Source organism: Theropithecus gelada, chromosome 17, assembly GCF_003255815.1.
Source record: "Theropithecus gelada isolate Dixy chromosome 17, Tgel_1.0, whole genome shotgun sequence".
In the NCBI taxonomy this organism is placed as follows: domain Eukaryota; kingdom Metazoa; phylum Chordata; class Mammalia; order Primates; family Cercopithecidae; genus Theropithecus; species Theropithecus gelada.
The window spans coordinates 73,256,727-73,271,915 of NC_037685.1; the positions used below are offsets into that span (position 1 = coordinate 73,256,727).

The 15,189-nt window shown below is 38.7% G+C and overlaps 1 protein-coding gene across 7 annotated transcripts in view; it reads left to right on the plus strand.

Annotated features, from left to right (window-relative positions):
• The window catches only part of DGKH (diacylglycerol kinase eta), a 217,283-nt gene that overhangs the window by 115,646 nt on the left and 86,448 nt on the right, over positions 1 to 15,189 (plus strand). For all 7 annotated transcript variants that reach the window (XR_003116502.1, XM_025364521.1, XM_025364523.1 and 4 more), the window contains 2 exons: positions 11,866 to 11,970; positions 12,242 to 12,374. Coding sequence is in view for 6 of the 7 variants with exons in the window: in XM_025364521.1 (XP_025220306.1) it covers positions 11,866 to 11,970; positions 12,242 to 12,374 (238 nt within the window). In the remaining variant the exon portion in view is untranslated. The remainder of the gene's footprint in view (positions 1 to 11,865; positions 11,971 to 12,241; positions 12,375 to 15,189) is intronic.

A 15,189-nucleotide genomic window follows, 5' to 3' on the forward strand; every position in this document is an offset into this window, starting at 1 on the left:
GGCAATAGGAAACTAGTACAATGTGGATTGACTAAACATTCATAACTATAATTTCTTTGAATTATAAGAAATTAAATTCTAGCTTTGTCTAATAGTCTTCAAAAGAAATGGTGGTGAAATTAAATTCTAGCTTTGACCAATAGTCTTCAAAAGAAATGGTGGTGAAATTAAATTCTAGCTTTGACCAATAGTCTTCAAAAGAAATGGGGGTTTATTATTGATCATATGATTATACATGTGTGTGTATATATATACACACACACGCACATATATACACACATATATACACACAAACACATATATGTATATATAGATCCCATAGTAAGATACCCCAACAAGTAACACATGAAGCCTTTCTTGGTGATTCCTCAAGGCCAAGTCCTTTGTCATGTCCTTTTCCTAGGGAAGGCAGGGCAGGAGGGCACAGCTGCACAGGGACCTCTTTATTCTTGATGGTTTCACTCTCATCTTCTATTTTTGATGCTCTGGTGAACCAGATTCTTCTGTGAAGTAACAGTTAGAACCATGACTTTGAAATACAGGTTTAAAGACATTAAGAGGGGGCAGTTCCCTGGACCCCTCCGCAGGACCTGTGACAGGGGTGGGAGGGGTGGCTCGTTTTGCTTGGCCAAGTTCAAACCCATTGTGGGAGGGGGAGCACATGGGCAAGCAAGTGCTGGGGCAGGGGTGAGCACTTTTGGGCTCCAGCCCTACGGTAGCATCTGGGGGTGTATTACAATTAATGCTCTTTCAGCAGTTGCTGTCCATGGATAGCTAAATGTTAACCAGCTCAGTGGAGAGTCAGGGTGACAGCCTTTTACACCCTGCCCTCTTGGTACCCAGGTCCTTGTCTGGCATTCAGGAAGAATCAGGTCCCAGAGACTTGAAGGATGGTGAATGCAGAGGTTTTACTGAGTGATGGAAGTGGCTGTCAGTGGGATGGGGAGCTGGAAAGGGGATGGAGTGGGAAGAAAATCTTCCCCTGTCCAACCCAAACTCCTTTCTGAGTGTCCAGCTGCCTCTTTGACGTTCAGGTGCTTCTTCTCTTCTCTCCTTCTCTGCTGTGCTGCTCTGCTCTTCTGCCAGTGGAGTTTAAGGGTTTTTATGGGTACAGGATGGGTGGGGGGGGGGGCATGGTGGGCCAGGGTGGTTTTGGTAAAAGCAACATTCAAATGGGAAAACAGGGATAACTGTTCTCATTTAGGGTCATGGTTTCCAGGCTTGAGAGTAGGGCCTTTGCTGGGGAACCACCCTCTTCTATCAATATTTACCTGTCTCCTGTCCATATCAATATGATAGTCCCAGAAAGATGTTAAGTAGATTGCTTTCCTTTAAAATCTTTGTATAGATTCTAAGACTATATAAATTGTGTGATGAATTCCGTGCTAATTTGAAAAATGTTTGGCTTCTGCTGCCTTACATATCTTTATTTTATTAAAGTGTAATGTTTTACTAAATACTTTTCAAGAAAAGTTTGATTTTGTAGTACTTTGGATTTTTTAATTTAGAAAGAAAAATTTTGCTTTTTAGAATTTAAGATCCTGTGGACATTCTATGTATGCAGTGAAAACATTGGTATTGACAGCATTAAAATATGTGGTTCCTTTTTTATGGAAACAGATATTTGAATTTATGTTTCATTTATATTTTATACTTTAAGGCAATAAAAATCTAAGATTAGGTTATAGAAGGAAGTCAAATTACCATGGAAAATGACATCGTTATGATTTCATGATTCCTTACTCAAGAAGTAGATTTTTTTTTTAGGGAGTCGAACTGACCTAAACTTAAGCAGAATCATTGAAGTCCAAGAATTATGAAAGTAAGATTTGGTAGCTATCTTCAGCTCAGTCCATCCCCCCTCATCTCAATCAGCGATTGGAAGTCTTAGTTCATTACCTTCTGTGGTCATTTTAGGTCATTTGAGCAAGGGAGCCACATTACTCATCGAATTTGAGTTTGCTATGGTGGAGGGGGTGGGAGGCCAGAGACAGGTCCTGGTGGATGTGGTCTGCCAGGTGAGCTCAGAGGCAAGAGCTGAATAGGGTCTATGTGTATATAAGGAGGCTGACATCCAGGTCCCTCGCCTTCTTAGTTCCTTGGAGATTTTCTTGGAGTTATCAAATACTCAGGTACTTTTTTTTAATTAACGAAAATTTCAAATGTATACAAACTCAGGATAACTGGATAATGACCCCACATCCCCATTGCCCAGCTCCTAGCATTATCTAGCTCTTGTCCTACTTGCTTCATCTGTTTTCTCTTTCCTATTTTTTTTTTTTTTTTTTTTTTGAGACAGAGTCTCGCTGTGTTGCCCAGGCTGGAGTGCAGTGGCCGGATCTCAGCTCACTGCAAGCTCCGCCTCCCGGGTTTACGCCATTCTCCTGCCTCAGCATCCTGAGTAGCTGGTACTACAGGCGCTCGCCACCTCGCCCGGCTAGTTTTTTGTATTTTTTTTTTTTAGTAGAGACGAGGTTTCACCGTGTTAGCCAGGATGGTCTCGATCTCCTGACCTCGTGATCCGCCCGTCTCGGCCTCCCAAAGTGCTGGGATTAGAGGCTTGAGCCACCGCGCCCGGCTCTCTTTCCTATTTTTATCTCAAGTGTTTTAAAGCAAATCTTTCACATCATTGCACTTTATCCCTCATTCTTTAATAGGCATCCCTAAAATGTGGTTGCTGGATTTCAACTCTCCCTCTTTTCCATCTTCTCTGATGCTGCTTGGGTATGCAGAAGCTGTGACAGGGAAAGGTTTACTGAACTGAACATGGTTATGCAGTTCAGAATTGTACAATGAAGGAATAATATTTTTAATTTTTCTTGCTCTATTATGCTGTTACTTTTGTGTTAACTCCTCGTATAAGAAATGTGTTAATTGTGGACAACTCATTTAGTGTCTGCATTTGTTTCTTCTTTTCAATATGTTGTAATAAAATTAGCTCATACTTAATTTGCATGGATATTTGAAGGATCCATGATATAATGCCTCTTTTTTTTTCTTTTGCCGTAAGTCAGTAGTCAACAGAATAACAGCATTTCAGGTTAAGAAGAGACCTTCTGCTGGTGCAATATGGAGAAAGACACACTCTTGGCAAAGGTGTTCCACTCTTGTCCAGAGGTCTTTATCTTTTCTCTGATTCATTGATTTCTCAGAATAATTGTGTAATATATTTACAGAAATTTTCCATTAGAGTTTGTTTTTTAGTACTTGTATTTTTTTTGTAGAATCTCATCACAGTGAGTTTTATTTCATATCTATGCTCCGGAATTCTCAGTTGATTATGTGTGTCATTGTATAGGTAATTCCTTGATTTGTAGCTTGGTTTTTGAAATAAATATTACATCCAAAAGATACATAGTTTGTTAGAGAGATACATCAGCAGCCTTGGTGCTAATTTTTTCAAGTTCATGACAAATGCCACCCTCTTTATTTTGAATATCTTCAGGAATGTTTCAAAGTTTGATACCTTCGAAATACCTCACTGATACCCTAAGATCTGTAAGTTGTTATTCTGCCGAAATAACCCGTTAGAATGATGTCAGTCAGCCAGAACTGAAAGTGTAAAGTGACTCTCAAAGATCTTTGACTGTCAGTAGAGAGAGAAGATGTGCGTCTGTTTATAAATCTAAACATGGTTCTAAGCAGACATCTGAAAAGATTTTTAGGTAATTCTGAAAGAGAATAGGGAAGACCTTAGTTCAACTAGCACACAATTTGATTTAGGATCTTGTTTACATAGTGCACTGCCTGCAGAGCAGAATTTCTTTATAAGTTTCAGCTGTAGATTAATAATAATGTGTGTGAATTGCCTGTCTAGCTTAGTCCTATCATTATTCCATTACATCTTTATAACTTATTTTACATCATTTTCGATGTTATGAAATTTGTGTTCTGGGATTCCATGGAACTAATATCTCTCAAGAATTTTTGAGCACTTAATGCAGATTCCACAGTGTTCACATCTATAAAATGAACATGTATGGTATTGCACCAGCATGATAAGGTCTCTTCCTAATCTGAAATGCTGTTATTCTGTTGGTTAAAATGATACTAGCTGTTGAAAATTCCGATGGCACTTTCTTTGGTCATGGTGCCAGAATTGCATTTGTTGTGACATTTTACTTCACTTAGTCTTCCATTAAAATTCAAGCACCCTTGGGAGAAAATATGCATTAAACCTTTATCATCTATTAACACCTCGGAAAAACTGCTTTTTAGGTTAGTTGTCATATTAGAAAACAGATGGGGCTTGAGACAACTGGATCATAAAATGGAGAAGCATCAACCCCAGAAAACAAAGGAATTGGAAGAGACTTTGTGACTTGCAACTCAAAATGCCTCCAGGGACCACTGGGTCATATAAGAGTATGCAGTGGTCAACAGAAGAAAATAGGCCACACTGTTTGTACTTGTACCTCTCTAATTATGGTGAATTTTAGCCTTTTTTTAAAAAAAATTTTTTTAAATAAAACAGCAATTCAGGGTTTAAACAGAATGGAGAAAAAAATCAGAAATCATAATTTTGTGGCCTCTGTTATATTACATGGGATGCCATAGATGAAAGACTATTTCAGACTGATCCCCCAAAAGGAACGCTGTTGAGGGCAGATGAAAACACTGGGAATTTTGGGAGCAGAAGGATGCTAAAAAGAAAGAGATCCATAAAGATTAAGAGCACTTTCTTGACATTACTTATACCAGACTCCGCCTTTACAAAAAGGCAAATTGGATACTTTCACTCCCCTTCGTGGTTGATAAACAGAGGAGTACATCAGTATCACCTGTGTAGCTTTGCCAAACTACATCTAAGACTATCCACACCCGCCGGGCGCGGTGGCTCACGCCTGTAATCCCAACACTTTTGGAGGCTGAGGCGGGCGGATCACGAGGTCAGGAGTTCAAGACCAGCCTGGCCAACATGGTGAAACCCCGTCTCTACTAAAAATACAAAAATTAGCTGGGCATGGTAGTGCGTGACTGTAATCCCAGCTACTCCAGAGGCTGAGACAGGAGAATTGCTTGAACTGGGACCCAGGAGGCAGAGCTTGCAGTGAGCCAAGATCTTGCCACTGCACTCCAGCCTGGGCGACAGAGCAAGACCCTATCTCAAAAAAACAAAAACAAAAACAAAGAACTCTTCACAACCTCACCACAAACCAAGATTTAGATGCAGCAAGTCTGCTTTGGAGCTTGGTTGGGTAATTTGGGAAAAAAAACAAAAAAACAACAACAAAATCTCATTTTGGTTCAAGTGTACATGTGCAATTGCAGAAGTGTGCTCTTGGAAGCAGAGGTTTCCAGTTTACTCTTTGAAATATAAGAGTATCTCTGCTCTCAAAATAATCGCTTCAGGGCTGGGCACGCTGTGGCTCACGCCTGTAATCTTAGCACTTTGGGAAGCCAAGGCGAGAGGATTGCTTGAGCGCAGGAGTTTGAGACCAGCCCGGGCAACACGGTGAAACCCCGTCTCTACTAAAATACAAAAAATTAGCCAGGCATGGCGGTGTACCCCTGTAGTCCCAGCTACTCGGGAGGCTGAGGCAGGAACATTGCTTGAACCTGGGAGGTGGAGGTTACAGTGAGCTGAGATCGTGCCACTGCACTCCAGCCTGGGCAACAGAGCGAGAGTCCATCTCTAAATAATAATAATAATAATAATAATAATAATAATAATTGCTTCAGATGCACAACTACATTGCAGTTTGGCACATTTAAGTTTCCAAAGTGAGTTATTTTATTCCATAAAAGAATGTAAAAAAGCAACATACATAATTAAAGAGTTGGAAATAGATTTCATGAGGAAAAATGGAAGAGGCATATAAAGCCTGAGCAGTTGGCAACTTCAGGTATAGCAAAGCTAGTGTTAAGAAGGCACATAATACAAAGTATAAAAGGATTAGCTGGGCATGGTGGTGCACGCCTGTAGTCCTATCTACTTGGGAGGCTGAGGTGGGAGGATCACTTCAGTGCAGGAGTTGAAGGCTACAGTGAGCTTTGATTGTGTCAGTGCAGTCCAGCCTGGGTGGCAGGTGAGACTCTATCTCCAAAAATAAAAAGACACACAATTATTTCTGATTAGACTGTAATAAACATCAAATTGTATCTCCTGAATTATAATAATGCAATAAAAATTGATACAGCACTGTAAAAATTTTCACTTGTCCTGCTTTCCAATAAAGGCTTCACGTTGCCTATGAATTTTTATTTCAATAAAAGCAGTTCAGGATTAATCACTAACGATACAACAGTAAGTCCTGCTATAGAGCAGTTGAAATCAATTTGTTGTAAAGTACTTTAGGTTAGAAATAAGAATTTCCTAACAGAAAAGGTTGTTGGACATTAAAAATGACCAGAGAAGTTTGCAGAATTTCCATCATTGCAGAATAAAAAAATCTGAGTTAAAATGAGTAGCTGGCAATCTTAACTAGTTTACATGTGATACTTATTAGAGATGCCTTGCTGAATTCTTTCAGCGATATACAGACCCTGATACTCTTCATTTTAGTAAACATTTTGCCGTTTTATGCTACTGGGCAAGGTTAAATACAAGTGCAATTAAGGAGAGTCCATTTTTTCCCAATTTGTTGGTTGATATTTTCCTAATATTTTCTAAGGTCAGTCGGTTGTTATCATTATGCCCATTTTGGTGGTTTGCTAGTCAGTGACTATTTTGTTGACACAGGTCTCCGTTTTTGACTTTTCATTTCACTTTTCATCTTGGACCACACTTACACAAAAAATATACCTTGCAGAAAAAATCCGTAAATGTAAATGTGTATGCAGAAAAAATCCATAAATGCTTTCTTTGCCTGCTAAGAAGAATTGTGATTATAACATTTACTGAGCTTGACTGCATGGCAGAGACTGTACTAAATGTTTTACCTAGATTAGCTCATGGATCCACAGCTGACGCTGCAGAGTTACTGTGAGTTACTGCTCTGTCCCTTCTTAGCAGAGGATAGACATGGTTAGGGAGCTCAGGAAATGTGTCCACAGCCAGACAGGTAAGAAGAGATGTTGCTGGGATTCAGGGTGGGTCAGTGTGACTCCAAAGTTTTTTGGTTTTTTTTGTTGTTGTTGTTGTTGTTGAGATAGTCTCGCTCTGTTACCCAGGCTGGAGTGCAGTGGCACAATCTCAGCTCACTGCAACCTTTGCCTCCCAGGTTCAAGTGATTCTCCTGCCTTAGCTTCCTGAGTAGCAGGGACTACAGGTGTATGCTACCATACCTGGCGCATATATATATATATATTTTAGTTGAGGTGTGGTTTCGTTATATTGGCCAGGCTGGTCTTGAACTCCTGACTTCAGACGATCCGCCCACCTCAGCCTCCCAAAGTGCTGGGATTACAGGGGTGAGCCACCGCACCCAGCCTGACTCCAAAGTTTAGAGACAGAGTTAGATTATGCTTTTATATTAGTGATTTCCAACTGAGAATTAACAGCTCCCTCTAATTCACTTCTCTTTAGAAACTTCTTTCATTAAGTTATAACATTGTTGGGGGGAACAATAAAATATCTTTAGACACTAGGTCTCAAACTTGGCCACACTTTGGAAATTACCTGAGAGTTTCCAAAAAAATACTGGGCCTCAAAGTCCTCATCTCAAGTGATCTGCCTGCCTTAATCTCCCAGAGTGCTGTGATTACAGGCATGAACCACTGCACCCAACCCCCCAAAATACTGGGGTCTCACCCTCAGATGTTCTGTGTTCATGGAGTGTAGCACAGACCTGGAGAATTTTTTAAAACTCCATATGTTCCTATTTTGGAACAATGCAAATTTTTGAATTCTAAATGCTCATCTTTCTGTTAGTAAAAATTTAAGTAACGTTTTTATTACAGAAGTAGTGCGTATTTGATTTAGACACTACAGAAAGGCTGGGCTTGGTGGCTTACACCTGTTGATCCCAGCACTTTCGGAGGCTGAGGCTAGAGGATGGCTTTAAGCCAGGAGTTTGAGACAGCCTGGGCAACATAGGGAGACCTTGTCACTACAAAACTAAAAATAAATTAGCTGGGTGTGGTGGCACATACCTGTGGTCCCAGCTACTCAGGAGACTGAGGTGGGAGTATCGCTTGAGCACAGGAGGTTGCGGCTGCAATGAGGTGTGATCGAGCCACTATACTCCAGCCTGGGCAGAGCAAGACCCTATCTCAAAAAACAAAACAAAACCACAGACAAAAAAAATTATGATTAAAATTATCTGTCATTCCTTCACTGAAAGATAGCAGTGCAGTATTTATAGTATGGGTTTTAGTATGCAGTATCTATGTATGGGGTTTTTTTTTTTTTTTTTAGCTTGCACACCTTTATATATTTGACATCTTAACTGCAATGTTACTCTTCTATAGATTTTTATATTTAATGCCAAATTTTTTTTGTCTGTTTTATGCATTTATATGCATTGTCAGACTGAGAAATTTTTGACTCTTACATAATAGTGTCGTTGGCTCAATCCTTACAGGTCAGTAACTCCCAAGGTAGGGCAATATTTCTATTAATGGAAAGTTCATATATTATTTGAGTTAGCACTTACGAAACTGATTTAGATGTCTGTCCTTTGGACCCCATCTTCTCTAGTACTTTTTCAGGCAAGGTAATCCTTGGTTTACTTCTTGTCTTCCTTGTACCCTCTTTAAAGCAAATCCCACGTGGTTTTTATCCCTGGCCCTGGCAGGCAGTACATGCTCAATAAATGCTTGAATGGATGAACAGACAGGCAGGTGTACCCCAGAATCTGATGTGGGACTGGTGGTTATAGTTTGAAAAAATTACTGAAGTAAGTTCAGATATGTCTGAAAAAAATGATTGGTAAATATGATGGTGGTAGGAGAGGCAGTTAGAGTGGGGTTGAGGTAAGCACAAGGACTCGGAGACATTTTAGGATAGGTGAGCTTCAGCTCTTCCAGGAAAAGTAAAACGTCTTCTAGTTCCAGAAACGTCCTGGGCCTGTCCTCCCCAACAGGCCTGGTTTTTGCTGGTGAATAACCCCCCCCCCAAGTATGGTGGAGGGATTGCGTTCTATCCTTCCATCTCCCCTATCCTACTCACTTGTAGGACATCTTATTCTCAAAATAAGGACATAATAATACATTTTGGAGTTTGCTCCTCCCCGGGTATCTTCCTAATAAAGATTTCGATGAGAAGCTGCTGCAGTGTAATGCATTTCAGCTAGGGATAACCAGAGCCTGTCGGTCAACAGCTGCATCTGTCCCATCCTTTCCTAGGAAGGTCTGGGATGAGGAAGAATTTAAATAAAAGGTGGGAGGGGACTAGAGCATTGAAGGACTGCCGAGGGATTACCCCAGGAAGGAAAAAGTCCATCTGGGAGGCATTAACGGGTTTGTTGGTAAGCCAGGCTCGTCTAGTAAGCCCAGACAACTCTGGGCTGCTCGCTGAGGTATTTGTGGCACTGTGGCCACAAAGCCAGTATGATTTCTTTTTCATACTGATTTCTTATAATGTCATTTTATAATCAGTAGATTTCTTAATCACAAGGGCTATAAATCAAAATAACTTTCCAATTTTTTTTGCCTCTGGAAAACTTAACTGTATTAAATGTGTTATGATCTTTCCTTGCTTATTACTGTTCACTTTAAAACAGGTTTTTATTGAAAAGGAGAAATTGCAAATGTGTACATTTTACTTTATTAGTATACAAGCACACATGATTTATATTGCTGAAATCATTTAGAATTGAGGCATTTGTGTAATTCCAAATATGCAAAGAAAAATTAGAAGCTATTCTTTATCCTTCTTTCTCCCCTTTTTCTTGAATTTGCAGTGACTTTACAAGACATTTAATGTAAAGGCACCAAAGACAGTTAAAACCATTAGTCATCATGCTTTACTTAGAATTCAGCAAAGAACAAAGTTAAAGAACAAAATAGCAAGCCTGCTTTATTTGTCTGAATAATGCTTGTCTCATGATACTTTATCTCATATAAGGGAAGGAGAGGGAATCCTTAGAGTTACATCATATAAGGTAGCAAAAAATAAATACAGTAAATGCTAGAGACAATATTTATTCAGAAAACATCAGTGAGTCCAATGAAACTTGGAGACTCTGAAATGCTGTGCCAGTCATTAGAGCCAGGAGTGTATTATGATTTAATGGTACCTCTCTGCTGCATCTCATGAGCTGTCCTAGAAAAACATTTTGAAGCAATAAAGCATCCATTTGGCTCTTAAGTAATGAGAGGCATTGTTCTTTGCATTAACTATTTATTCAGGAAGAGAAGTGACCAACTGTTAATAAGCTTTATCCAAAGAGGGTCGTGGAAAACAAGAAAATGCAAAAGTGAGGTTCTCTTCAATTTCATATGCAATTAACAAATATCCAGAGCTGACTGATTGGTGCTCCTCTTCCATGTGACTTTTGGCTGGCTGTATTTAAGGGTGAGTGCCTGTTAGATGTATTTAAAGCTTCTGGGTTTAAGGAAGGACTCTGTAGCCTGAACCCATGACAAATGAGAGGCGGCAATGACTTGTGAGTAGCTAAGACTGGGTTGATCTCTCTGTTGTTTTGAATAATGGACTTATTTTCCAAGATATGAATAGTAATGATTTAGGCTTACTAGTTTACTCCTTTTGGGAAGGATTCATTTTTTCTTTTTGTTTGTTTTAGAAGATTATTGCTCTTTCATTACTTGTGAAATCTGCTCAATAATCCAATGTAACGTTTAGACTTATCACTTGATCAAGAGGCTTTTAACTTGAGAAAAATTCTTATTTGCTATATAAACAGATATGTGCTTTATTCTTTGGAAATAGTTTCCAGGTAGGAATGCAACATTTTTCTCTTGTTCTGCAAGTAAATAAATGATCTTTTCTTGACAGTAAATGTGTAGGATTTAGTAACTTCAAGATTATAGCCAGAATATTGTATTTACAAATAAATAGGGGCTTCTTTCAAGTCATTTCAGAATCTTACTTTGAAGCACTTTGATCCTATGACAGTGTGAAGTTTTCATTCCACTTGCTTTAAGGTCCTTAATGTAATTAAGTTGCCTTTTTAATGACATGAAAAAAGATAAAACTCGCAATTCTTTTCTTCCCTAAAGCCAACAAAAGGATGTTTATGTTAATTCTTTGTCCCTGCTCTCACTAAATACTAGTACAGTGGAGTTCTACACAATGGAGGAAGAATCTTCATAAATCATTAAAATAGACAGTAGCAGTGATATGTAAACTCAATATTATTTAAATATTAACAGAATATTGTTGATACCATAATAAATCAATTAGGTGGCCGGGCACAGTGGCTCACAGCTGTAATCCCAGCACTTTGGGAGGCCGAGGTGGGCAGATCATGAAGTCAAGAGATCCAGACCATCCTGGCCAACATGGTGAAACCCTGCCTCTACTAAAAAAAAAAAAAAAAAAAAATTAAGAAATCATTTAATATTGCATTCCTTTGATTTTTAATTTAGAAATATTTTCCATATTGAAAACTAAAATAATTAAGAAATCATTTAATATTACATTTCTTTGATTTTTAATTTAAAAATATTTTCCATATTGAAAACTATGTATTCCTTCTAAGCTTACTATGAATTATTTTGAAGTATATTTAAAATCAGTTTGCAAGATATATTTCGTGGAATAAGAATGCATTGTGTCTTTGGGTTTATAGCCTTAGAAAAAAAGGCTAAAGAGCCCAAGTAAGTAGCAAAAGGGTCAAAGATAGAAAAACTCCTTAGGCTTTTTCTTTCCTAGACCACATTATTTTTATCATACAGAGGACAAAAACATAAGAAATAAAGACTCAGGTTAGAAATGGAATTACCTCAGAAGGTGTCAGGTTTTGCAACAATCTTTCTCTTTGGGTGTTAACAATCATTAGATTGAATTATCCCTTTCAGATCATCACTCCATTCAGAAGGCTAATGCTGTGTGCTGAGAACAGAAAGGAGATGGAGGATTGGATCAGCTCGCTGAAGTCTGTACAGACCAGAGAACCCTACGAGGTAAAATAGCATCTTTTCTTCCGTCTCGTGTTCTTAGGAAATAAATGTTAACCAAAGGGTTAGAGCTCTACTGTGCAAACGTAAGTATGTGTACACTCCTTCAGCAACTTGTTTAAACCAGATTTTGAAATTCTTAGCTTAAAGCAAAGGGCTTTGGTTTTAAAAATGACGGATTTGAAAATTTGACCATAACTATATGCATTCCAAAGAGTTCAGCATCTGTAGCCTTGTTCGCTGGCTTGGCACATCTGTCCTCACATCTCTGTTCTAGGTGGCCCAGTTTAATGTGGAACATTTCTCAGGGATGCACAACTGGTACGCCTGCTCCCACGCCCGGCCCACCTTCTGTAACGTGTGCAGAGAGAGTCTTTCCGGAGTCACCTCCCATGGCCTGTCCTGCGAAGGTACTGTAGCACCTAGCATGTGTTTTCTCCAGACAGTGACCACACTGTAGACATGCCACTGCTGGTTTCACTGTAGCTTTAAATTGGGCTTTCCACACCTAGGACTAGCTTGAGAAATATTTTTGCTCAGGAAAAAAATAACATAGTCATTTAAAGGAAACATAAATCAAAATACAGCATTTCAGCCCCAAGAAACTAGGAACTACTGTCTAAAAAAAAAAAAAAAATCTTTGGACCTTGTGTAATCATTCTGGTATTCTTTATTCTGGTTGATTATGGAGAGCAAAACTTTTTGTGAGGACAGTATATACTCTTTGGCAGAATTTCTGATTGTTAATTATATTGGACTGTTTTAAATATTGTTTTCTTTCATTTCATTTGTTTAATCTACATAGGTATCATCCTTTTTAATTTCCTTAAAATTTTCTAACAATAAGGCCTATGCTGTTGTTATTTTGTTTTGTTTTGAGAAAGGGTCTCACCCTGTCACCCAGCCTGGAATGCAGTGACATGATCAAGTCTCTGTGCAGCCTCAGCCTCCTGGGCTCAAACGATCCTCCTACCTCAGTCTCCCTAGTAGCTGGGACTACAGTCAAGCACCACCACACCTGGCTAATCTTTTTTTTTTTTTAAGTTTCTAGAGATGGGGGTCTCACTGTGTTGCCCAGGCTGGTCTCAAACTCCCGGGCTCAAGCAATCCTCCCGCATTGGCCTCCCAAAGTGCTGGATTAGAGGCATGAGCAGATTTGTGAGTTATTTTTAATGTAAGAGCAGTGACCACCAAAAGCAAATACATTAATAATTGCCAACAGAAAACTCATAACTTCTTCAGAGTTATTTTATTTCATACTTCAGTGATTACACTGCTGTGTACTACTTTTTGAACTATATATGGTAATAATAATACCAGCGTTTTTTCTCTAATCCAAAAGTTTCTTAAGTAATTTGGAATATCACTTATTTATAATTAAGTAATAAAGTAGTAATAGAGTCACAGCCTTAATTGATTTTAAACTATAAAATCTGTGATATGTCATTGTTTCAAATATTTAATATGATACAGCATAGTGGTTAAGAATAGAGCTCTTGCCGGGCACGGTGGCTCAAGCCTGTAATCCCAGCACTTTGGGAGGCCGAGGCAGGCGGATCATGAGGTCAGGAGATCGAGACCATCCTGGCTAACACAGTGAAACCCTGTCTCTACTAAAAATACAAAAAATTAGCCGGGCATAGTGGTGCGTGCCTGTAGTCCCAGCTACTTGGAGGCTGAGGCAGGAGAATGGCGTGAACCCAGGAGGCGGAGCTTGCAGTGAGCCGAGATGGTGCCACTGCACTCCAGCCTGGGCGACAAAGCGAGACTCCATCTCAAAAAAAAAAAAAACGAACCAAGAATAGAGCTCTTCAGTCAAACTATCTTCCACTTCCACCATTACAAACTATAAGCAGGAGAAATTGTTTAACTGACTTAGACTTTCCTCTCCTCATCGATAAGATGCGGATAATAGTCATTTATGCCTCACAGAATCACTATAAAAACTAAATGAGAGAATATATGCAATAAAACTACTTTTCTAGTTCAATAAATTGCAAGAAGTTTGTAACTGTTTTGTAAGAAACTTATTCCAAATTTGCATCATGGGCTTGAGGCATTAAAATTCATGAAGGAGAAAATTTGGAGAAGGCATTAAAGCTTTCTTTTTAGACTTAAAGAATGATTGCAAAAGAGATCTGATTGGCCTTTGTGATGACTTTAGTAATCTAAAAGGGTTCACATAGAGCCGAATGACTCCTACCAGGTCTGTAATATTATATGGTATTATTTTAAAGATTTTACTAAAATCTTTATTCCAAAAATGCTAACAAGACACCACATCTGAGACAGTCTGTGGTACCCTTCTGGTTTGAGGGTTATACATTATTAAATATATGTATTTAAAAATTGAGTCAGTAGTGGAATGACTGAATTTTTTTCTAAGCATTTTAAAAGAAAAATGAAAATTACATTATTTGGTGAGAATAAGAAACTTAAAAGTCTTTATATTTGTTATATTCGGCTGGGTGCGGTGGCTCACGCCTGTAATAGCAGCACTTTGGGAGGTCGAGGCAGGTGGATCACCTGGGGTTGGGAGTTCGAGACCAGCCTGACCAACGTGGAGAAACCCCGTGTCTACTAAAAATACAAAATTAGCCAGGCGTGGTGGCACATGCCTGTAATCCCAGCTACGTGGGAGACTGAGGCAGGAGAATTGCTTGAACCCGGGAGTTGGAGGTTGCGGTGAGTGGAGATCGGGCCATTGCACTCCAGTCTGGGCAACAAGAGTGAAGCTCCATCTCCAAAAAACCGAAACAAAACAAATAAATTTGTTATATTCTTCTATAGATAATGTAATTTTCAAGACTTTTTAAAAAGTCTCAATTATCAGATTAAACCATTTTTTAATGAAAATTATATATTAGTATTCATTTCCTTTGTTGGTAAAAATTTTTAAATCTGCAGTATCTTGCCTGTTAGTATTTTCAGAACCATAGCAGAAGACTTTAAAAATCTCAAGGGTTTAATAAATATAAAAAAGTTGCCTTTTTATATTTTATGAGAATATGGTTGTTCTGGATATTTTCATCATAATCAAAGTCATACTTACACTTTTGAAAACCCCCTAAAATCTGAATAAGCAGCTTGCTTGATAAAACTGAAAACATTAGATACAAGAGGCTTTAAATATTGTAAGAGATGCAAATATTATGATGTGTTCCACGGTGAATATGAATAACTTTGTATGAGCATAGAATTCAGCTTCCAATCTATGAAGCCTTC